This window comes from Myxocyprinus asiaticus, chromosome 37 (assembly GCF_019703515.2).
Source record: "Myxocyprinus asiaticus isolate MX2 ecotype Aquarium Trade chromosome 37, UBuf_Myxa_2, whole genome shotgun sequence".
NCBI classification, from domain to species: domain Eukaryota; kingdom Metazoa; phylum Chordata; class Actinopteri; order Cypriniformes; family Catostomidae; genus Myxocyprinus; species Myxocyprinus asiaticus.
In genome coordinates this window covers 34875404-34901320 of record NC_059380.1, presented here as the reverse complement: position 1 = coordinate 34901320, position 25917 = coordinate 34875404, and the positions used below count along the sequence as shown (strand labels likewise).

The 25917-nt window shown below is 38.0% G+C and overlaps 1 protein-coding gene across 3 annotated transcripts in view; it reads right to left on the bottom strand.

Moving 5' to 3' along the window:
• Window positions 1-206: 206 nt before the first annotated feature.
• The window catches only part of wnk2 (WNK lysine deficient protein kinase 2), a 48522-nt gene continuing 22811 nt past the window's right edge, over window positions 207-25917 (bottom strand). Inside the window, exons 6-29 of one of the 3 annotated variants that reach the window (XM_051675669.1) lie at window positions 22563-22782; window positions 21345-21627; window positions 20147-20610; window positions 16849-16989; window positions 16672-16710; window positions 16176-16346; window positions 15542-15967; window positions 14116-14397; window positions 13966-14006; window positions 13575-13737; window positions 13368-13484; window positions 12983-13147; window positions 12796-12847; window positions 12473-12673; window positions 11358-12208; window positions 10153-10210; window positions 9975-10042; window positions 9095-9678; window positions 8730-8980; window positions 8360-8572; window positions 4544-4642; window positions 3620-3664; window positions 1962-2209; window positions 207-1843 (exon numbers count right to left, since the gene is read on the bottom strand). In XM_051675669.1, coding sequence (XP_051531629.1) covers window positions 1571-1843; window positions 1962-2209; window positions 3620-3664; window positions 4544-4642; window positions 8360-8572; window positions 8730-8980; window positions 9095-9678; window positions 9975-10042; window positions 10153-10210; window positions 11358-12208; window positions 12473-12673; window positions 12796-12847; window positions 12983-13147; window positions 13368-13484; window positions 13575-13737; window positions 13966-14006; window positions 14116-14397; window positions 15542-15967; window positions 16176-16346; window positions 16672-16710; window positions 16849-16989; window positions 20147-20610; window positions 21345-21627; window positions 22563-22782 — 5455 coding nt within the window. In that variant the 3' untranslated portion in view covers window positions 207-1570. The remainder of the gene's footprint in view (window positions 1844-1961; window positions 2210-3619; window positions 3665-4543; window positions 4643-8359; window positions 8573-8729; window positions 8981-9094; window positions 9679-9974; window positions 10043-10152; window positions 10211-11357; window positions 12209-12472; window positions 12674-12795; window positions 12848-12982; window positions 13148-13367; window positions 13485-13574; window positions 13738-13965; window positions 14007-14115; window positions 14398-15541; window positions 15968-16175; window positions 16347-16671; window positions 16711-16848; window positions 16990-20146; window positions 20611-21344; window positions 21628-22562; window positions 22783-25917) is intronic. The other 2 variants (XM_051675670.1, XM_051675671.1) reach the window with 2 other exon arrangements.

Below are 25917 nucleotides of genomic sequence, written 5' to 3'. Positions count from 1 at the left end.
TCATGGAGTTCTTTGTATACGGAATATTCTTGGACAGATATTTATTAGTGTTTTGTCCGCAGAACGATCCAAAAACACTATAAACTGCAGCACAGCCTGTTGAAGAGATGGTAAGTCCATCCCTCACAGCCTCATTGTTATTCCCATTAAAATCAAAGATTGCGCTAGCGTGAATAAGGTCTGTGAATGAAAGGTCAACAAATAAACAAGCTTATAATTTTTTATTGCACAAAACTGTCATAGTCCTCAAAAAATAGTGACCTACAGATTATGCATAATAATAGGAATATTGCTCTTTGCAGGCGATTTGAAGTCTGACAATAATTGCCTAGACATTTTTTGTTGAAGGTGGTGAAAATGTTGTGCTTTGATGATTGTAGCCACAGCGCTTTAATTTAATTTAACAAATGCGTTTAGTTCAATGGTTAACACAAACCACAGCATGCTGTCAGTGCAGTAAAATCCTCCTTGCGTCTCTAAATTCATCCCCTTTAGCACCACATCTAAAAATAATAGTTTTAAAAAAATAGACAAGCACACTAGTCATCTAGTCAGTTTTAGGACAATTAGTCAAAATAAGTCAACCATTCTGAGCCATCCCTGGATTATTAGGATTTCTATGTATTGTATTAGACGATGCAGAAAATATCCTCCTAAATGTTACTGCACATACAGTCAAAACAAAATGACACTCGTAACTTAATTACACCATCAATATGAATTGCTGGAATGCATTTTTTAAATATCGTCATAAACTGCAGGTTGGGAAAATGTGAACTTAGTTATTAGTATTAGTATTATTAGTATTATTCTTGGTAACAGAACATTTAGAGCAGTCACCTTTGCCCTCAGTACATTGGCTGGCACGCAGTTCAGTCCAAAGTTGCTGTTCAAGGCACTCTTGCAGGCTTTTCACCTGAAATGTACAGTCTGTTAAGTTCTCGCTTGTTTCTCAGTGCAGTTTGTGGTTGTTACGTTTCTAGCATGCATTATGTCTTTTAGGCTAGTGCAGTGTGAAATCAATGATCACTGAAGGCTGGGGTAAAACATTCACAGTGATCTTTATGATCGTGATCATCTCTCAAAGTGTTTTCGCCCACCTTCGATGTGATAGTGATAGTTTTCAACCCAAACATTTTGGGCTTGACCTCAGTCTTCCTGTGTCCAGTTATTTTACATATTTAGATTTACATGTACAGTAAATATAAACAGTGCCTATACACATCTAAACAAATTTAAGGGCATATTAACTTATAGCATTTACTGTACATACTGTATGTGTACAGCTCAAGGTTTTAAGGAGTTGATTCTGCACAAACACAAGCAAGCTAAATAGATTTTGATGAAAAATATATGTTCTGTACATAGCCTATGCTAAAATTCAGTTATGCTAGGCAGCATGAATATGTACAATAATACTGAATGTACAGTACCTATTTACAGCATATGCTTACATTGTCGGCAAGAATATTTACATGTTCATATTGGATTACTACTTGTACTACATGTTACTCCTTGTAAACAGCTACATGCTAGTAAATGAAACGGTATTGGTATAGGGATGGTAAAGCTACATGGTCCTAGTTCTGGGGAGCTCACTGGGGGAGGAAGGGGCTGTCCAAGGGGGAGAATGCACAGCGGGGACGGCAAAGACTCCTTGGTTAAGAGTGGCAGTCACTGAAGGCCAGTGGTCCATGTCTAAGAGTGGGGCAGCTAGCATTTTCCCCAAATGTTCACTGGACACCATGAAACTGTGCTGGAGCACTTGTGAAGTATGGTGATCTATCTGTGGCCAAGAAAGAGGGAGCTGGGAAGCATTTATTCTTTCTGTTGACACTGGAGCCTAAGACAATAGACATTAGCATAATTTAAGTATAATGTAATGTTATGTAAGGTAGCAAGCTCCATTTCATTACAATTTAAATACTTAGTGAAGTTTTTTTTTTTTTTAATAATGTCACCTCTATAGCGCTCCATATCCTTGCTCTGGTCAATTGCTGTGGTCTTTGACTGAGGGAGCATGAGCGTAAAGGAGACCCCACCTCTTCTGCCCAGTTATCCACCAGTCTATAATGGTTCTGCGTGAAAGCATCCGTCTTATTGTTGCTGTTGTTAGTCTGTGCTTGGGTGAGACCAATCGGCTGGTGAGGAGGAGGAGTGGATCCAGGGGGAATTGGGGACTGAGAAGCACCTGATGATGCTCCGGACCCTACAAAACAAGTCCATTTTAGTTTTATGAACATCAAATAATTAGTCTAAATTAGGGTTGCCAACTGTCCTGTACTAGCTGGGACGTCTGGTATTTTGGCCTCAACGCTCAAGGGGGACCCTCAACGAATAGTCCTGTACTGAAGGCATTGTGCTTTATATACTATAAGCAGTAAAATGCTACCCACCCCCCCCACACACTGACTACCCCCACACCAGTTGGATTACAAAATGTAGCATCCCATATTGAAGTGCCAAACTGCTCCAAGCGGCCCATATTTGTGTGGCAAAAAGTTGGCAACAGTAGTCTAAATATAATCCATGGTGTCTGTTTTCACACCTGGCTCATTTGGAGCATTTGTTTCAGAACTCTTCCTACAACTTCCTTCTGGTAAAAGTTCAATGGAATGTAGAACTGAATGATTTGGACAAAAAAATAGAATTGCGATTATTTTGAAAAATATTGCAATTGCGATTTGAACTGCGATTTAATAATCACACGGGGTCATATCGTGATTTCAATTTTATTTTGTTTAATCTTTCAGCCCTTATGGTACGCTACTAGACTTCAAACCTGGAAACTTGTGCAGAAATCTACAATTCTAAATTCACTGAGATGCAGGAGTGTGACGTCACGTAAATATGCCGGCACACAGGGAGATTTACAATGATAAACATTAACTTTTATTAAATAATATATATTAATGAGTCAAAGTTTCTACATTCCATGATAATAAAACTTGTTTAGCAAAAACATGGTTAATTGTACTTTCTTTTTTGACTATCGTAAACCTGTAGAAAAACGCTAACACTGCAGCATCGTTTATCAGTTTGGTTTCTAAGAGACGTCTCTGCTGACAGTCGTTACTGCTGAAAATCACAACGTAATCAATCTCCAAATAAAAATAAAGCCCATCTTTGACACGTTTGTGTATAATTGTCACTAAAGTTTCCAAATTCAGTGTCACGTCACACTTCTTCATTATCGATCATCAGTTTCATGATCGAGCAATGCTGTCACTTCTGTGTACTCGAGTGCTCATCCCTAGTTTGCTCACATGTGACTTTTATTAAAAGTTTTGGTTCGTTTTGAAATGATGCCTTGTGAAAGCGAAGTGAAACAAGAAGAAAATACTGAATATAAAATAAAATATAAGAAACATTGTAACAATTTAAGCCCGTTTTGGAACAAATCAAATGAGCTACAGGTCTGAAAACTCCTTATAACTGTAAGAGCATATGCCATGTTACAACAACAAAGATATTATGATCATTCAAACAATATGATGATTTAGAATTTAGTTTTTAGCATCACAGCTAATTGTTGGAGCAACATTGTCAAATTTTTAGAAAAATTAAAATTGTACTTCAACAGTCTAAAGAGTGGAACTTAAGAAATAACAATAGTTACTGCTGCCACGTTCTTTTCCAAGACACAGCCGTTTAAGTGTTGACCCTACAACAGTGAAAAGTGAAATTAGTCTTCTGCAAATCACTGAAAACCACTGTAAATTTTATTTTAATATACAAGAGGTTAAAATGTCATCTAACAATTTAAGAGTTTGAAATGCAGTACAGCGACAGCACAAAAACAACAACAACAACAAAAAAAACAATATCAGATGTGGGTTGAAATAAAAATATTAAAACATTCTAAATGGAAAGAGTGACACTGTGAAATGTTAGGTTAAACTTAAAGTGTGTCTTGCAAGTAGGCTTGTGAAAATGAAATCAAAAGGCGCATTTCCACCATTGGGCCGAACAGTTGTCTTTGCGGAACTGTGCTGTTCTGTACCAATCCAGGTTGGTTGATAGGTTACGATTTGTTTTTTCACTGTGGTGCTATAAAATCAGGATTGGATTGACTGAGGAAGTGACCAGCAAGTCATGCTGAGAAGTCCAGGCCGGGAACGGTTTGTAATTGTATGGTACCGAACCATGCTCAAGTTGAAATGCCACTGGAACTGTTACTCACCTTGCTTAGAAACGTTAGGCTCGATGGTAGAAAAGCGCTAAAAGTGAGAATGATTAAAGTGAATAAAATGAGTAACTGTCTAGCTGCTAGTCAGTTTAACACAAAGGTTTCTAAAGGAATAGGTTTGCCACGAATAAAAAATGATACATTTTAATAGTGATTAACAAAGAAAGAAAGAGAAAAAACAAGGGAATGAACAAAAGAAATAAAGAAGCACAATAGAAAAAGGATGATGAATGGGTAATGATAATGTGAAAGATAAGTAATCTGATTAATAATAAAGAAAAAGAGAGCAAAGAAATATAGCAGGGGTCTTGGACTTATGACATGGGGAATGGCGGAAAGCAGAGAGATACAAACAGATGGTTAGAGAAACAGGCCCACTGAGGAATCTAGCACGTGGTTTGCTACTGGATTTATAGGTGACCTGCGCAGATGCCTGGGGAGAAGGAGGCCACCCTGCAGACAGAAGTACAGAGGTAAGAAAAGAAAGAGTAAGACAATTGAGGCAACTTCCCCAAACATTCAGTTTCCAGGGTGGAAAGATAAAACAGATATTATTTTCATTGGATTCATAAACTGCAACCATCAACTAGTAAATGTCAAAGCAGAAATAAAAAAATACACATACATACAGATTGTGTGATTGAGCATTAAAATACTGTGTTTTCACAATAATGTTATTTTTAATTACATATTGCATTACATTGTGGTTCCCAATTTACTAAGCACATTAAATTAGGACTGCAACTAACAATTAATTTGATAATCGATTTATCTTCAATTATTTCTGCAATTAATCAAATAAAATATATATATATATATATATATATATATATATATATATATATATATATATATATATATATATATATATTTCCTGTATTTTAATAAAATATTAATTAAAAAAATTATAGAGGGTGTAAGGATTTGGTTTGATTTACAGTACTGAATTAATAATTCTGTAACACTTTACAATAAGGTTTCATTTGTTAACATTAGCAAATACATTAGGTATCATGAATAAACAATGAACAATATATTTTTTTACAGCATTTATTCATCTTGGTTAATGTTAGTTAATAAAAATACAATTGTTCATTGTTAGATCATAGCATTAACAAATGTTAACAAATAAAAAAAAAAAATTTTAAAAATGTATTAGTATATGTTGACATTAACATTAAGGTTAATAAATCCTTAAGTATTGTTCATTGTTGGTTCATGTTAACTAATGTTGTTAACTAATGTTAACAAATAGAACCTTATTGTAAAGTGTTACCAACGATTCTACACTCTCACAAAACTTTGACCAAAGCCTGAATCAGGAAAAGTTTGTCATAGTAAGTCTGAATTTATCATTATTACTTCCAGTACATATGCAAAACAGTTCCTTTCCTTCCCTTGTAAAACTTAACAAAAGTACTGTTTATTAAAGAGTAAAATGATCCAACAAAAAATTATCCAACAAAAAAATCAGCCCTCTAGATGTCAATGGTGACACCAGAATAGAAATATGAATAATTCTGCCCAACTGAAAAATACATAATTATGTTAGATACATATGCTTGTACACTGTCACTGATTACATACTGTACATTTGAAGTATTTTAATATTAAAGTATTTATTATTTATAGTATTCCATGTTTCTAAATTATTATTTTCAAAAACATAGGTTTGCTTATCCAGAAAAATAATGCTTGCCATATTATAAATTTACATGTGAAATCAGACATAACATCTGGCATTATCAGGAGGACCATCTAATATCAGGACCCTTAGCATTATTATACAAAACAGTTTTGCAAACGCAGAAATACATGTTTTTAAACGAATCTTTCAAGTGAACGAATGGTTCTCGTTCACCTCCATACACTGACTCATATTTTTGTTCACTGATGTATCTCCTTTTCGAAGCCAATGAGCTCTGTTGCCTTTCATGCCTGTGAAGTCTGACTATAGCACGAGCCAACAGCATTTGAGTGCACTCTGTGAAGGAGCATATCAATCGCTGCTTTTCCCCTCCAACTATTTCTATGCGCATTTTGAAAATGCACATAAGAAATCCTGAATGGAAACACTTGATATGCGAATAAACTCTCAAAATTCACATAAAATTAAATGCGCTAGGAGGAAGTGGATTTTCTCGAGTTTCGCATGAGTTAAAATTCGCATTAAAGTGATGAAAACGGCTTATTCGCATGAACGATGACATGTCATGGCCATTTGTAAAGCGTGATGACAATGCGCTTGTCGGATGGTATACGTGTAGGTGTGCGAGAGCTTGACATGACTGACTTTATGAAAGGCCCAACCATGGCACACAATTCTTCAAATGTCGCCCTGGTTAGTCGAAAGTGCTTCACCCACAGATCGTCATTAAAGTGGGTCCTCACAATCCATCAGAACTGTTTTGAGCACGGGCGCTCCCAGGTACTGTATATGGAGGCTGCCGGCAAATGGGAATAGCCATTTAAGCCCTCATTCTGTGAGCTATTGCACTTATTCTGTGACATCTCCTGGCAGCATTTAATATCATAATGTACAATTGCTTTATTACAGCAAATACAACTCTCACCAAAGCAAAAAGGTCATTCAGCTGCTCCATGACAAAAAGGCGGGTTCCCTCAAGATAATGTGCATTTACAGTTCATGGAAACGTGCAATGTTTCACATTTTCTTTAGTCAAATTTTCAGAAATGCGCATTAAAAATGCTAAACATTTTGAGGGAAACCCAGCTATTGGTTTCACCCACTGAACGAATGCGCCCCATCACTAAACTAGTTGGTCATTTGAGTATGAATATGATTAATGGTGGTTCGTGAACTAACTGAATATGTTGGTAAACTCGTTTGCGAAGATGTGCTGAACAGCTGGACGAGATGGAGGCGTGTCGTTCGTTCAGTTCAGCAATGTCAATCACATTCAATATGGAGAAAAAGGGGGGAATGCACTTAAGACAAGTTTATAGAATTACACAAAACATAATCTCCAATTTATGAATGTGTAAAAATGACTGAAGACTAAATTACATAAATTACAGTTGGAAATGTTATTTAGGTTTTTTTTTAACTTTTTCTTTGTCTTGGTCATAATTAAGCCCAGCATTTGACAAAATATAGGGAAAATAAGACCTGCCATTTGTGGTGAAAACAGTTATGCTGTTTAAACTCTATTTTTTAAAGAGTCTTCGTACATTTGTAGACATGCAAACTCCATCTTCATTTGTCATGCTTTTAAAGACTGACTTAAGTGTGAGACAATAGCATTCGAGAGCGGGCTGTGAAGGAGCATTTCATTGGTTTGACTCACTGAACAAATACACCCCTTCACTGAACCAGTCGTCATGTCGTTCGTGACATGAACGAACTGAATGTACTGCTTAACTCGTCTGCGACCAACAATAACGAATCAGTCATCATGAATGCTGACCGGCTGAATGAGAGGAGGAGCTGCATGTCGTTCGTTCATATCGTCAATCTCGTTCAACAAGAAAAGGAGTATTTATTCATAATTATGAATAAAAGTGAGTGATGACAACAAATTACAATGACACATGGATGTTCTTGAAACTCATAATTATTTTTAGGCTGATAATGTTGTATCTTTTTTTATAGCTTGATAAAAAGTTGTGCTCAACAGTTCACAGTATGATAGATATGCTTTGTTGTCATTTATGGGAAAAGGCTTATGATGCTTTAACACTCTACAGTGCTTAAGTCTCTTTTAATAAAGGATAATTAGACTTGTTCTGGTCGAGGATGACTGCATTCGGTTCAATGCAATTACTTAAAAGATGGTCATTTGGCAGCATCTGCAGGCACAATGGCGTAACTTGAAGATATGTTCAGTGAACGAATCAATGAACGGATCTGAATGAATATTTTTGGTGAGCGGAACTGAGTCACTAAAATGAATCAAAATCACCACCACTATGCATCAAACACGCCCTCTGTCAATGTACCTGGCGCAGCAACCATCAATTTCATCAGATTGTTTGGTTTTTTTGTTTTGCCTTTTCTTTGCTGGTGGGTGATCCATAGATATTGACTGGTTAATCAATCTCACAACAATTATTAAGTCAATATCTACCACCAAGCCTGTAAACTTATTCTACTCTCAGTAGGATTTCCATCTAAAAGTGCATCCTGGTAAATGTAAGAATTAAAGTTACCTTGGGCTGGCTGGCTGTGAGGCCCTGGTCCTTCTCCCTGGAGACCAGAATAGAAGTTGTCAGAGGATAAAGATCCCTTGAGAGAGCAGGGCTGTTGGGTCTGAACAGGCTCAGACACAGAGCAAGGCAAAGTCCCAGTCCCAGAATAAGTCCTGCCATCAGACACATTGGAAGCTTTGGCAGGAGACCCATTCAAGCTCGGGGCATCCTCAGCTGAAAACGAGTAAATTCAGCAGTCATAATGCGCTTGGGTAGATTTTAAACATTAAATTAGTCCTGTATTAATGTCTTTGATATGCATGACTTCCCTAGCATTTTGTAGTATTCCAAATTCAAAACCAAATTCAAAATTCCAAAAAATAATTCTTACCTGATTTTGTTAAATCATTCGTTTTGCTGCTGTCACATGTTTTAGCGGCAACATTTCTCAGCTGTTGTACCAGGGGACTGAGCAGTTTGCCAGCTTTAAGTTTGTGCCTGTTTGTCCTGCGCTTACGTCCAGAAGGGGGCACTGTGGATGAGACATAAAAACCTGGAGGTGGTGATTTCCCTAACTGGATGTAGAGATGCTCAATCTCTTCTCGGTGGTGGGCCTCCAATTCTGTAATCTCCTTCATATGCCTGTACACAAGAGAAGCAAAAAATGGTGATTCAATAATTCTTATGCTCTGTTTTCATAGTTTTTCACTCATTTTTATCGTCTCTCTCAAACACACAGATATATGCTAAACTCACTTTTTTCTCAGTCTTTGAAGCTCCCTCTTTATGTCTGAGTCCTCCATTTCAGAGTCATTGTCACTGCTGACATATGACCCATAAACCCCACCCTTTCTGCTTGGCGAATCAGAGCTTTGCACACTACTACTGCGTCCGGAGCGCCTCAGAAATGCCACTGCCCTTTTCATGAGATCACTTCCTCTCCTTTCGGATCGTCCATGACGGGACGGGGTTGTGGGTGCCATTTTGGCAGGGCTGCTTTCGGCCTCAGAGTCAGGAGACATGAAGCGGGTGTGAACAGTGACATCCAATGACACCGAGGTCTGGGCCCTTGGCAGGGAGGCTTGTTTGGTCAAGGGAGGTGGGGCGTCCAAATAAAAGTCAGGTGGGGCAGAGTATCTGCTGCTGTGCTTTCTGCGAGTGACCTCATCCTCTGTACTGACCACAGAAAACCTGCCAATAATGGTGACTAAGGCAGGTGGCTCTTCGAACGTGGCACACTCCCCAAAAGAGCCATCAGGGTGCGCTTGCGATGCTGTGCTGCTAAAGCTACGCTGTTTTCGCCCTTGACCTAACAGGATGTCAGTTGTGCCAGGCATCATCTAATTAATAGAAGTAGGGGGGGGAAATCAATAAATAAGTAGACAAGGATGGAAACGCACATGTATGTGAATATCACAATAACTATTTTACATATGATCTTGATAGACAACCACTAAAGGAGTAAACAAGTTAGTTATACATTAAATGCCTAGAAAAGAAGTTTGATGTCATTCTCTATTCAACATTTGTGTTGACCAAGAAATTAAGATTAGTAAACAGGCTTTTAAACAATAATGTTTACTTTTTTTTTTCCTGCAGGAAACAACACCATGCTATACTGTACATATTGATGTACCTTAAATCGACTTCTGGATCCAGAGCAGGAGGTAGAGTGTGGCATCACATGTCTCCTTGGCACAGTAACTGTGGAGAAAGATGGCTATAGTCCAGGATTAAACACATTTTTATAAATGACCAAAATTCTGAAGTTGAAGAGTGCCTCATGATGATTAACATTTTAAATATTGTCATACCTCCAACAGCAGAGTCACTGAGAGCACTCAAACTGTCCACACGCTCTGGAATCTGAGGCTAAAAGAGGTAAAGAAAAACATTTAGGTGGTGATCCATCAAACATGAACTTTTCATAACTGAAAAACTTTCTGCTTTGGTGAACAGAATTTTGGTGTCATGGTCTTTAATAGGGTCTTCGTAAGGACTTTTCTTAATGGTTCCATAACGATTCTTTTAGTAATTTCGAGGAAGAAATATTTGGAAATAAAAAATATTCTTATTGGATTTACTGCCTTCCGCAGGCTGTTACCAAATAATGAGATCATTTCATATTTTAACAGGACAGATTCTTGCAAAAAGTGTTTACACAGACTTTTTAATCAAGACATTTTATTAATTCATAAATTGTTATAAAACACCACTCATTACAACAAAACTCATGACTGATATCTTTAACTACATACTGTCATATCAACAACCATCCAGTAATTACTCCAGTTTATGTCTCATAAGCCTTAATTACACATAACGCATTAACAATTCTTGGTTCATTTCAAGTTCGGCATGATGAAATAAATGACGTTCTGTTCAGTAAGTTTTTGATTCACTAAAAAGAACTGGCTGATAAAGAGTCATTTGTTTGGTAAACAGAATGCACTTGTCACACCTTATGTTTTGTGCTGTAGATTCAAAAGAACTGACTCATCCATTCCATTCATTTGGAAATCGGGCTACACTCATTGTATTTATGTTTCATGTTGATTAGTTGCTACAAATGGTAGCACAGGAAATGTTGTAAATGTATTTTAATATGGTGCTCTGTTCGAATTTGCAGATGAAAGCACGTTCGAGAACTGCTACACAACCGAAAATCATGAAAATCTTTTTGGGGGGTATTTTTTTTTTTTAAATTGAACCAGTTCTGAATAAAAACTGTTTCATGTTTCCCAACCCTAGTCTTCAAGACTTCTGTGATGGGTGATTTCATTCAAAAATGGACAAGGGACATTTTAAAAAAGCTTTCAGAAATCTACAAATGTCTTTGTGTTCAAATATAATATGTTACAAACAAAATGCACATTTCAGGAACAGTGATGATGATGATTTTATAGTGAGTGCAAGGGCTGAAGATATAACAACCACTGATGAGATAAAGAGATTTAATTTCAAGTCCAGAGACCATCTATTAAAAACCATAAGAATGGCAGATGGATCTTAAACTAACCAACTGTTCTCCTCCTCTGAGTCGTCCCTCTCCCACAAGACTGGATGTGCTGGTCCCTGACCCTCCCACTGCACTCTCTGGTCCTGGTGGGGACTGGATGTACTCTGTGCCAGATCCTGGAGTCTCGGCAGCACTCCCAGATGGGTACATGGGAGCGTACTCTTGATACAGTAAATTCCGCAGCTTCTCATCCAGTGTCTTGATGGTGCTGTCTACAAACCCTCCCCTACGCCCCTCTCCATCGGATTCACTAGGGACAAAGTGGTGCTGTGAAGGGGCGGGGCTTTGCGGCAGAGAAGGTGCCTTGGCTCCACCCACATTCGAGACAGGTTGCTGCATCACCACAGTCTGCGGCACGCGTTCGACTCGACTAGATGTAATGGAGTGGAGCTGTTCGCGAGCAGACGTAGTGTCCTGTGATAGTGGTGGCATCACGGAGGATGACCTCTGAGCCTCACTGTTCAATTCGAGGGACAGTGGCATGACCAAGGGGCAGCATGGCATGTCCTCAACTATGGAGGAAGCATATGCAATCTCAGCCATCTGCTGAGCAGTGTGGATGGGGGAGATGGAGCTTAATCTGCCACACTGGGTCTCATCCACAAAAAGAGAGCTATGAGAGTACATGCAAGGCCTGGACTGCTGCCCACTGACCTGGGCGGAGCCCAAATTTGGCACCTCCTCTGGATGGGAAGCAGGCTGGGCTGGCATTGTGGCAGCTTGGGGAACAAGGGGAGCATGGGAGAGAGCAGCCAGAGAAAGAGAATCTGTAGTGGTCAAAGAGAGGGGGCTCCAAACCGCATAGGGATCACTTCCTCCAGATGGAGGTGCTGTGGCACAGGCCTCTGAATCTGTGTGGTTTGAACACAAGGAAAAATCAAAGACAAATCAACAAAACAATCCTTTTATTATAGGCGAAGTGGATAATGTCTGCACCTCAAGTGACACCAAACAGAATTGCAACTATTTTCAGACGAGTTCCCCAAACACTCCCTCCATTCAAACTGGTAATCCTGTCCCAAACTCACAGCCAGTGTTGCTATGTTGGGCTGCTTAAACACCTGTATACACCCAGCTGTCAATCCATATACTAACATACAGTAACTTGACATTACCCATTGAAGCAGATCCTGTGCTGTGTTCTGGTGGCTGGGTTGAGACACTCTCAGCAGGCTGAGCAGTGGCTGTACCATCAGTTATTGTTGTGGATAAAGAATGTGTGGATGGGCCTCCATCTGATGATGCAGTCTGACTGGCAGCCGCCGGGGCCTCTTCCACAGGGCAGATGATGAACCACCTCTTACCTGTGTGTAGAACTAAGGAAAGGCAAGAATAACGTGTATTATCAGCCTGCTCAAAACTATTGATCCATTTATTGTTTTCAGGGAACATTAGCATGAATTTTAAATATGCCATTTGGAGGAGGGAGAAAGTTTACCATTTTGTTGATAAACTGGCTGAGGAGCCCCAGGTTGCTGTCTTTTCATTCCCTGGAGAGTATTATACAGAGTAAAAGGAGACTGTAAATAATCCACATATAATAAATCAACTTTACATTAAATTTTCCCATATATTTCAAATATAATATGTTGAACTTCCTCCCTTAAAATATCTAACTGTATTACCTCTTCCCCTACATCTCCAGTAGTTTGTCCTTGACTTTTCCTAAGTTCTGATGCCTTCTCTCCATCCATATCCTCACTCAGAATATCCTCTGCCTTGTCGACAATGTCTTTCAGCTGATCAATGAAGATCTCCTTTTCTATTGGCAGAATGAAACCATTTTCCACCTGATATATGAACAAAGGAAAAAATGGCAAAACTGCACAGAAAATAAACTGTAACTGGATCAAATAAGTTATTAAATTGTTTTATGCTTCAAACAACCATTGATCATTTGATAGACTATACAAGTTCACTTTTAAGTTGCTTTCACACAAGATTTCCAGCACCACAATATCGTGTCATAATGTTTTTGAAAGTAACTGCAGTCCAGAACCTCAATCTCACCATATAAGTGGCAATTTCTTCAGGTGCGTCTCCGTCTAGATCAAATTTGAAGGTCACCATTTTATGATTGTGTGTTTCCAGCTGACATTCCACCATCTTGTCGCCAGTATTACAAACCTGCGAGGATGAAAGAAGGACGAGGAAATTCTGAAGAGGTGACTGTAATAAGAATCTGTATTTTAGGGAGAAACATTTCTTAATCCTTACATTTAGCATGCTCAGTTTGGGTTTGTTCATTTTTTCCTGCCGTGAGCGCGTACGAGTAGATTTGCGGTGGTGCTTTCTGGGTTTGCCGTCACCCTTTCCTCCACCAGTGGATCCTTCATAGCTGTCACTTATCTCTTTCCCAGATCCTGCATCTTGGTTTAAGCTAGAAAAACAGGACAAAAAGGTTCAGTTTAAAATATATGCAAGTAAATAATTTGACAAGATTGCTACTGTTTGAATGCATTTTGTGGTAACTACCACTAAAAACAGGGCAGACAACATATGTTGTACATTATGGCCTACCATTTAAAAAAAAAACATGGTGGACACATTCATTTATACATGCAATTCCCATGTAAATTTGTAGAGAAAAACAACAAACAATACCTACCCGTCACATACATAACTAAGGAGTGGAATAGACACAGGTGCCTGTATGGAAAACAAGATTATTTAAATGAGCTATGTGGGATTTTCAATACACATTATAGTCATATTTATGGATGTTGCATTCAGACTAGCAATATTAAGTGGCTCTCACCTCAGTGCTTGGTTGAATTGGGTTGGGTTCTGGTGCAGGGGCAAAGGACACTGACGCAGTGTCCAGCATTTGCTGAGTTGTACCAGGCATACTTGTGCTCTCAGGAATAGCACATCCTGTCTGTATGCCAGCATGCTGCAGAGGTGGCTCCAGTCTCTCGGATTGGGCTTGGGCACTTGTAAACTTTGGCTCTGATTGGCTTTCCTGTGGAGGAGACTGGACCTGCGACAGAATGGTGTAAACTGGAGCCAAGACCTGAGATTCCTGATGATGAGGGTACTCCTGTTGAGAATTTTTTTTGCATTGTTCACAATACAGCAAGAACATTGATCCCACTGGACTGTAGATCTTGCTGAATAATACTGAATGTCGTCTTGCATCACTGATTGCTATGACAAAACTCAATTACACCAATCCTGCATAATACACTGTTTTTGCATTCAGGGGCAGGGTTACGATTTCCAAGGCCCAAAGATACAGTCCAACCAGGGCCCCCTTTCGCAGTGTATATATATACTGTCTTTTTTTCAGTCTGTTTACAAAATTCAATATATATACACACATTACTGTGCAAAAGTCTTAGGCACATAAGATGTTTCACAACAACGTTTGTCTTAAGATGGTTATTTATATCTTCAGCTTTAGTGTGTCAATATTATATATATATATATATATATATATATATATATATATATATATATATATATATATATATATATATATATGTATGTATATATACACTACCGGTCAAAAGTTTTGAAACACTTGACCGAAATGTTTCCCATGATCTTAAAAATCTTTTGATCTGAAGGCGTATGCTTAAATGTTTGAAATTACTTTGTAGACAAAAATATAATTGAGCTACCATATTAATTTATTTCATTATAAATCTAAAATTTTATTAAAAAAAAAACATTTTGAAATTGATGACTTGGACCAAATAATAAAGAAAAGCAGCCAATAAGTGCCCAACATAGATGGGAACTCCTTTAATACTGTTTAAAAATCATCCCAGGGTGATACCTCAAGAAGTTGGTTGAGAAAATGTCAAGAATACATGTCTGCAAATTCTAGGCAAAGGGTGACTACTTTGAAGATGCTAAAATATAACACAGTTTTGATTTATTTGGGATTTTGTTTAGTCACAACATAATTCCCATAGTTCCATTTATGTTATTCCATAGTTTTAATGACTTTACTATTATTCTAAAATGTGAAAAAAAATTATAATAAAGAATGAGTAAGTGTTTCAAAACTTTTGACCGGTAGTGTATATACTGTATATAATCCTGCTGATTGCATTGTCCCTCTCAAAGTAATTACTGGAAAACTTTTCTTATGTGATCATTGATATGATTTTGAAACACTTTATCCATTCATAAAGAAATCTTTACAATAAGGCATTGAAGGAAACCACAGCATTTACCTCTGCAAAGGGTTCAGGAATAGATGGGTCTTGTAGCTGGAGGGAGACTGGTTTAGGGAGAGGCACGGAGGGCTGTGTTGGTTGGGGTTGAAAAAGGTCACCTTCCGGTGATGGAACAGGGGAGTACATCTGCTGATGTTGCTCGGGGGGTATTATGGGTGGGGACAAGGCCATAGCAAGGTGAGGAATAGGAGTAGGAACATTTAGAGGGGTAGAAACAGGTGTGTCTGCTCCTATTATGCATGGTACATTCTGCATGGGTACCGTAGGATGAGGAGCACTGATTGGGCTTAGTGAATAGTAGGAGGAAGATACTGGAGAAGCATTTGTGGGATAGGGAGAAGGGTAAGAGACTAAGGAAAAAGGTATTGGCTCTGTCCTTGCAGATACACCCCCTTCTGGCAAAAGAGTATATGGCGAAGAAAACTAAAGAATACAGATCAGGACAGAAATGAAAACAGCCACAGGAAAGCAAGAAAGTTATTTAATTGCATGCAAAATTATGGAAAAAAACTTTGATTTCTAACATATAGAGTTGAACAAATTTCACCCTTTCCAAAGAGTGTACTTGTTCTGATTTCTGAGAAAAGGTGTTGCATGAAAAGGCATACATGATTTAATTTTATGAACTGACCTGTGTGGAAATTTGTAGAGGCTGAAGAAAGGGAGCAGTCTGAACATTCAGCTGTGGTTGTGGAGGAAGAGTAGTGGTGCTGAGCATTAAAGATGCTGACTGTAATAGATGCTGTGGAAGAGACTGAGCATCTGAAGATGACTGCACTATAGGTGGAAAAGTTGATAAAGTCTGGGAAAGACAAAAAGAGAAAAAGAGAGAGTTGTACTAAAAGTTAAACACAATTTCAGGAGTACATACTCAACAGTTTACTCCCCCAATTAAAACTGGCAATCCCCAGCTGCCTAAAGTCAATGGTAAAATTGCATTTCAATAATTGGACTGAAATGTTATAATTGTGTAAATTCTGATAATTTAATGCATTAATTGATTTGTACTAGACTGATCTCCTGAAGGTAGGGCATGATTGAAAAGGATTATCATTTTGTAAATTAAATTTTTATCACTTGAAGGCCAATATCTCCAATATCAGGATGTTTATACAGATCAGGTCTACCTGAGGTGGCAAAGCTTCAAGATGGAAATAGAGATGAAACTGAGAGAAATACAAACACAAGGAAGAACACAAACCAAATTAAACTAATACTTTGGTAACACACAGCATTAAGGGAAGGCAAGGATGTCTTCATACATCCAATATCATCCAATATCCAATAATATATGGCAGTCTTACCTCCTGTGCTAGTGGTACAGTAGTCTGGTTTTGCTGTGATGTAAGGGCAGAGGCAGGAAGGCTCTCTGGGTTTGGACGAGCATGTGGTACAGGAGTAGCTGGAGCAGAGACCATCTTAGAATGAAACAATTGAGCAGATGGCTGGAAAACACACACACACACACACACACACACACACACACACACACACACACACACACACACATGTCTTAATACAGAGACATTTGAAAATAGACCTTTTACAGCTGACAGCTGTTCTTCAAAATATTTGGGGGATAGTACTTCCAGCAGCACATGGCTTGATGTGACTAATTATCAGCTATTGTTGGGGAATGAAATGCAAGGAGAAAATGTGTGATATCAAAAAATCACAGCAGTGATTTGCTCTTCACAAAGGGGATGTTGCTCTAAGAGGGAACACATACAGGGTGACAGAGGTAATTTGCAGGTTGCAGCTGCAGTCATTTATTGTTCTGTCAGCTTGCTGTGCCATTATTTAAAAGACTGTACCCTTCAAACGGACATAATAGTCCAACCAAAACAATCCGATTTCTTATTTCTTATTCTTCTGGAAATAGCAGTGCTTAGAGAAAATTTATTCTATTTTGATCCAGAAATGAAGAATATCCTCTTAAAGGCAACACATAAATAGTAGGACAAATGGGCATTTAGGAGCGTTTCAACATATTCTTGAAGCGGCTTTTTCCAAAGTAGAAGAACAAGATTGGAAAGTGAGGGTGAGCCAAGAGCAAATCTCTAGTTCTAGATTTCCTTGCCGGGATCATAGCAAGTACATTTTATTGGTCACCTACCACAAGACCTGGTACAAATTTGCTGTCCTGGTCATGAAGAGCTAAAGAGCTCATGCTTTGGACCTGATGTACAGTGAAGCTGTTAGCACTAGCATCGCTGTGGCTATTTCCAGGCTGTGCCCTGTCAATCAGCACAGGAGAGCTGGTGTGACGACTGATAATATGATACAGACAACGATGGAGGTGATATAAATCTGAGTTATCTCCCAAACTAGGAGATTGTTGCCCACTCACAGAGTTAGGGGACACTGGAGAGGAGGAACTGAATGGGGATGGTGGAACAACTTGAGGAGATAAGGACATACGTCTGGGAGATGTGTGGATCAGTGATGGCGTCGATATGTAGACAGGGGAAAATGCAGATTTATGGTTTAGTGATGAAGACACGTTTTGAGGAAAAGTTGTGACTAGAATCTTCGTCGGAGAATAGCCTTTATGAACTGGAGAATGTGGGGTGATTTGAACTGGTATTGAACTCTTGGAACAGAAGATGACAGAGCAATATATTCTGAACAGGGTGCATTTGTAGGAGAAGGAGAAGGTATGATCCCATAAGTTGGTAAACTTGGGTCTGGATGAGCCAGATCAGGTGGGAATGATGGTTTTGAGAAAGGAACAGATGGCAAGTTTAGGTGAACAGGAGAGGAAGAAGGTGAAGGAGCCTGACCCAGAGACGCTTGACTCCCTGACTTTACAGCAAGCAACAGTGACATACAAGCCTGGCAGTAATGTGGGAGTTCCTGCATCTGGACTGCACCATTGGAGCCTGAGCATTCATATTCACCTGCACAGAACATGGTAAACTGTATTTAGAGGCTCCAGTAGTAGTCTTAGGTTCATTCAATAGTGCTGGATCATCATTTGTAAATGATGAAGACCCTGCTGTAAAGGCACGTGTATAAAGTGGCTCTTCCATTGTATCTATTGAGTTCGCTTGATGATGCAGCCTTTCCAAGAAATCTTGCAGGTCGGTTCTCCTCTGTAAGGTTTCAAGAAATGAGGGGCTGCTAAGTCTGGCCCCCACCAAGCTATCGGAGAATAGAAGAGGCCTCTGGAAGCCACAGGGTACACTTCCATGTCACTGCTCATTCAGCCACGGTTTGAGAAAAACAAAAATACAATTTAATTCAGACAGTCATCATAACATAAAAATGGACCTTGGCGCAAAGAGAGGAGAGTGATTGGAATCATGAAGGTAGTCTAAGTTAGGGATGCACCGATCCGATACCTGGATCGGTATCGGCTCCGATACTGAAGCTTTTAGACAGATCGTGTATCGGTCCGTCGAGCCCGATCCAAATCCAATACTGTGTGTTAGTCATGTTCGTTACTGTCAAGCTCCAAAAATGACATAAAAGAACCATAAAAACACCATTAAAGCAGTTCATATGACTCGTGCATTTTATTCAAAGCCACTTGAAGATGTGCGATTGCTCTGTGAATCTCAAAAGGCTGTGTTTAATAAGTAAATATATAGTATGCACAGCACCAGTGGATTAGTGAATGGTGCTACTCTGTTGACCCAAACTCACGCACAGGCTGGTGATGCACACGCGGCTATTTTTAGCCTTCACAGCGGTGCGCAATATTTGAGCTCTACTCAAGAACAGCATCTCAGATGTAGATGCTCAATAGTTCGGTTTACTTATAATATGCATTTAGAACGGCACCGGAGGTGCATTTTACCAGAATTTAAATAAGAAGCAAATTAAACTACTGTGAACTTGCCTACAAACAGACACATACAGGACTTCCTGGAGAGTTTAGAATGTCAAAATAAAAGCGTGAGGGTTTAAAAAGTGCACGATTTAAATATATTACTGTTGTATTTATAATTAAAATTAAAAGTCAATAATAATAATATTAATAACAATTTATTATTATTATTATTATTATTATTGTCATCTTTAGTATTTGTTTACAATTTATAACAATATTTAAGCTGAATGGGTTCTAAAAAATAACTGTGTGTATGAAAAGTGGACTGATGTCTTACAACTAAATTGAACAAAAAAAGAGATCTGAATCCTTTAAAGTCCAGATGCAAGTTGAAACATTTTTGAAAAAAAAAACAAAACAAAAAAACACTGGTTTCTTTTCTGCTGAAGACTTGAAGACTGGAATTACTGTTAATTTTGCTGCTACATTATCCAGTATATTAGTTCATTAGAAAGTGCTTCTTAATAAGCTATACATTTATATTGAAATAATGTGTAGTAAGAGGTTTGTGTTTCTTTACATATTAAAGAGTACTCCCAAATAGTTCCACACAATAATGTAAAGATATTCTAAACTGATTATGCAAAAAAAAACAACACTGGTATCGGCCAGGGATCGGTATCGGCCGATACTGAGATTTCCGATATCGGAATTGGATCGGAAGAGAAAAAGTGGTATCGGTGCATCCCTAGTCTAAGTTTTATTTGGGTTTTCTTTCCAAGTAAAGCTCATCTTAAGTGATAAAGAAAACTCAAGAATAAACTTACAGGTGATTGCTGGTATGAGCTCTGATGCAGGTGTCCAGCAGATTTCTGAAAAGCTTCTTGACGTAGCTGCTGATATTGCTGGTGAAGCTGGACTGTGGGTTGATGCTGGGGTGTTTGAGGCACCAAACCAGGGGTTGGTGCTTGTGCCACCTGGTGCAGAGGAGCACTAGGCTGTTGTTGGACTCCCTGGGGCTGCTGAAGACTGGGATGTTGCTGGGTCCCCTGGAGTATCTGGCCCATGCTTTGTTGTGGGTGCATTTGTAGAACAGGTTGTTGTTGAGTCCCCAGAGGCATGTGTGCAGTTGATGGCTGTTGGGCACCTTGTGGTAACTGAGCTAGGAGCTGTGCTGGAGGGCTTAAGACCCTCTGGGCAGTGGAATTTGGCTCTGAAAGGGACTGCTGAGAGGTGCTGTCTTGGTTGCTCGAAGCACTTGTTATCACTATTGAGCCTGCACTGCTATCAGCTGGATAAGTTGGGACAAAAAACATTCAGTTATTTAAAAAAGTAAAATTTTGCTGACTTGCATTACATAAGTTATACAAAAAGCAGGTTAAAACAGAAGTCAATTTAATATTAATTATTGGTAATGATAAAAAAGAAAGTACGGCACAAAGAAAAATCGGCACCAGTGCAATTAAATGTACAATTCGGCCACTTAGGTCTTCTTCATTAGTGTTTTAATAAGTGAAAATGCCTTTATTTTCTTGGATGTTCACACCCAACTTTTACTTCTAATATCAATCACTGATCTCATAAAAATGTAAATTAAATCATTAATAAAAATGAATAACAAAGAATAATAGTAATAAATTCATTCTCAATCTTATTGAGTGTCTGGGCGACAAATGGCTACAAAAATGGCTGTATCTCGCTATTATTTTGGCATTTTTGTGGTACTGCATTATGTTTTTAGATTTGTATAATAACTTGTGGTTACAAGCATTTGAACTTGCACAAATTTGTGAGCCTGCGGCACTTTGCCTTCACAATACATGCAAATAGCTCTGTGACCACTGAAAACAACGTATCATAAGCCTCGTACATGCACAAAGAACAGCACGTCACCCATTCAGTCTGAATTATGAGAATATTGTATTTATTAAATCAGGCTGGAGTTCCTATTTATTACCAGAACAGAACATATTTGAGCTGCTGTCTCTCTGTTTAAATAAAACATAACATCTTGCTGCCTCTTACATGTGGCTGTAGTTGCACAGGTTAGGGCACTGCAGACCAGGCTGACTGCTTCACTCTGTGCCTCCTCTGTTTCGGATGGAAGACTAGGTGTTCCGCCCACTGTGGGCCCTGTGGAGGGCACCTGAAGGAGATTCGACGTCTCGGTCTTGGTGCCGCTCTTGTGTGTTTTCCCATTAAGGCCTGAGACTATGCGCTGACGTCTCCACTTTAAAAGAGCCACGCGATCACGGATAGACTTACCCACAATCTTCACATCAGCCTCTGAAAAGAAGCCAGAATCCACCTGCAGAGAATAGATTGTTGAATAGTTTTTGCAAAGTTGAACAATGCAACAGATTTATTTTGTTATTTAAATAGCTGAAAACAGTTCTGACTACAAATCATATCTAAATATGTATTACAAACTTTTAAGATATGCTTTTTTTTTCTTTCTTTTTTTTACGCACACACACTAATGTCTGGGACTAGGTATCGCCGACTTCCTATGATACACACTTCCATTGAAGCACACAAGATGTTCTATGAACCATTCACAAACCATAATAGTATAACATGGATCATCAGGTTTTGCACAAATTTTATACTCAAATTGTTATGCTGATATTCACGATTAAAAATAAAGTGTATAAAAAAATGCAAAATAGAAGCATTTTCAAGAGTGGACTTTGAAACACATACATACACTGATCAAAATATTAATGTATAAAAAATGTGCTAACATCTAAATTAACTGATTTGAGTTCAGTAAAAAATATTATATATTTAACAAAACAAATATATTAATTACTGAATCAACCTGAATACTTACACCAACAAAGCTACTTTAAAGGGTTATAAGAAGTATAGTTCTTTAAAACAACACTTTTTTTACACAAATAGATAGATAAATACATACTGTATATACATACATGCATCCATACTTGTGTGTGAATGGGGTCGAAAAGTTGTATATTAAATATATATGTAATTGAAATGAATATTGTGATATTTATTATGTATTTGTAATTACTTATATTATCTATTTGTGATTATTTATTTATTGAATTTTCTGTATTTGTGGTCCTTTTTCAGCAAAAATTTATAATTGTGATTAATTTGATTAATTAAATGGCTAATAATTTCATTAATTTGATTACACATTTTAATTGATGGACAGCCCTACATATCATACTGTATATCAAGTATTCTAAAGTATTGTAAACAGCACATTCTGTTTACCATTTCCTGGGCGACTGTTTCCGGGACTTCTGTATCTAGGTCAAAGGTAAACTCAATGGCACCGCTGTCTTTATATTTCCCCTTTAGTTTCTTCTGGTCTTCTACCCAAAGCCTCAGAGCTATGGATGCCTTCTTGCCATCATCTTCTTCAGCCAGCTCTACCCTCACACCAGTGTCCTCCGCAAAGAATGCGTGGTTTAGTAAATCCTTAATGGAGTACCTTTTAGGAGAGACATAGAGTTGGTTTGATCTGTTGAGAGCTTTTCAAATGTTAAACTGAAGAAAATTGTTGGTCCCATAGCAACCCACAAGTAATATGATATATTCAAGGTTGGGGAGTAACGGAATACATGTAACGGGATTACGTATTTAAAATACAAAATATAAGTAACTGTATTCCACTACAGTTACAATTTAAATCATTGGTAATTAGAATACAGTTACATTCAAAAAGTATTTTGATTACTGAAGAGATTACTTTGCATTTTATTGTCATTTGTTTCATTTAATATTTAGTCCTTTCAGATGGAAAAATGTATACATATAAATGATGCGATCCAAAGTGCATTTGAACAGCGGTGAAACACTTTCTTAAGATGTGTTACATTCATACAAGCAGACAGAGAAGTACGTTTGAAGTAAGTTTGGAGCAGAAGAAATAGAAATAAACCTTGTTTAAATTGTCAGCTTTACGCTAAGCTAAAATGCTATTTCTAGACATTTTACATGCACGTGTTACCAGGCACGATCATATTTTTTTTTTTATCAAGAAAATTCACATTGGATCATAATTTCTTCTTTTCTATTAAGAACTTTGATATTAGGGCAAAAATGATATTCTTGATAATAATTTTTGTATTGTTTTCCTGTAAAAATATCTAAAAATCCTCAAAACAAGATCAATTGGATTTATCTTGTTTTAGAAACAACACTGCATAAGATATTTAGGTTTTTCAGAGAATTAATTTTTAACGTGTATTTTGTCTTATATTCAAAACAAGTGAAAAAATGTGCTGAAGAAGTAATCCAAAGTAATCCAAAGCTGCTATGGCTGAATCACAACATGCTGATAAAACACTTGCATTTTTGATATTGCTTAAAGATAATAATAATAATAGTATTAAAACAACCATTTAATATTTAGGGTCCAAGCACTGAAAGTGCAGAGGCCCTATTGTCCATCTAAGGATTATTATTAGGGCCCAAGCACTGAAAGTGCGGAGACCATATTGTTCTTCTAAGGATTATTTTTAGGGCCCAAGCACTGAAAGTGCGGCGGCTTTATTGTTCTTCTAAGGATTATTATTATTATTATTATTATTATTATTATTTAGTGCACAAGCATTGAAAGTGCAGAGGCCCTATTGTTCTTCTAAGCATTATTAGGGCCGAAGCACTGAATGTGCGGAGACACTATTGCTCTTCTAAGGCTTATTAGGGCCCAAGCACTGAAATAGGGTCCCCTTGAAAATGGGCATGTATGGGGGGCAATTTTCGCGCTGACAGCCATAAGCTCCACCCAACAGGAAGTCGTTTTGGATTGTTTGAAAAATGTATGCTCTGGAATTTGAAATACTCCTCCTAGGGGATTCATGTTACAGGTACCAAATCATGCAAAGACATTGACAATGCTAAATTGCGAATGGATTTTTGATATATCGAACTGTGTTTCCATGGCGACACAATAAAGTAACTTCAAAAAATAGGAAACAGGAAGTGTTTCAAATCATATTCATAATCTAACGTTTGTTTTGTTTTATACATTTTTTAAATATTGAGTGTAAATTTATAACATTATGCTTATTGTTATATTACCATGGAATTAGTTAAAAAAACATATTACCACAGCTGCGAGGGGGTTTCGATTACAGCTTCTGAGAGAGTGACAGTAAATTTGTCATCTCCTCCCGTCTGACTGTCTTAATCCACTGCTCTCTATTTTTTTCCTCTTCTGGAATGTAATTCAAATGTAATAGTGGATTTTTCCTTTTGGTCTTGGAGCAAATGGGTAAATGAAAATAATATTTGCTGTGATCTCCCATTCACTCCCATTCACCGCTGTTGAAATTTACCCTGCAAATGTTTACTTCCACGTTCCAAAACCCGGAGTGTGAAAAAGCTCTAATATCTGAGTAAACTCGGCAGGAATTGGCATAAAAACAAAATCAACAATCTGTCCTTGAAGTGGGGTGGTACACAATACCTGCACTTCTATAATTTATTCTACAGTGTACAGGTGTCCTGAAAATATATGCTACCTATCAGGATGTGCTAACAACGCTATAATCACATTAGGGTTTGGGGTAGGGCTTAGTAAAGCCACATGCCCGTTTCACATCGCAAGCTTGAACGAGACGTGAGCATAGCGTCAGCTTAACTACAGCGTAACTGCAGCTACAGACTCGACAGGGCTTTCACTCTGGAAGCGTTTCTATAGCGTCACAGCTTATAAAATGGTTATCAGAAGTGGGTCATTGATAAGTATTACAAACTTGATCATCGTGAAATCTTATTTACATGAGGAGGAGGACCACATCTAAAAGGTAAACAATAGAGCACTTTGTTCTTCTCCACCTCCACAGTTAGTCTGGTATCATCCATTGTTGAACACAAATTAGATCAATTCTGAATTTACTGACGTCACGGTCTGTCACGTGCATGTGTTTACAAGTGAAAGCAAACTCGGCTGTGATTGGGTATTGCTGAAGCCTATAGACCTATTCTATGTTTAATAGTACATGAAAGACAAAGTTTTTTGTCTCATATTTTCAGGCTCATAAGTTGTAGTTTACTGTAGTTTTAAATGATAAACCGTACTTCTGATTAAGATCTATAATTAACATATTTTAAGTTTGTTTAAATGGTTAAATCTCCTGGAATTTATTTTTTTCTTTTCATTTGTTTTTCAGATGTGCTCTGATTCGTACAGTATAAAGACACTTGATTACTAATATATGCTTATTCTGTGCATTGTGTACTTTTTTGTGTCAAATCACATTCATTTTATCCATCAACAGTGAACGGTCACTTTAACTGAGCGCGAGTGGCACAGCAAAAATAGACTCCGAGCCGAAACCCCCGCTACACTGCAGCTCACGCTACGCTCTGATGCGCTGTTGACACTTCCGATATGAATGCTCTAATCTGTTATTACGGACGGCAAAAAAAAATACGCTCTGCTCACGCACCAATCACGCTTGTGATGTAAAACGGGTATTACACCATATCACATGCTGGTAGCACATCCTGATAGGTATTATCTGGCTAACAAGATGTGCTACCTAGGATTTTAACACCTTTAATGCTGTTGAAGTACATACTGACAGGTTCTCCCATGCCTCGACATGTACTACCC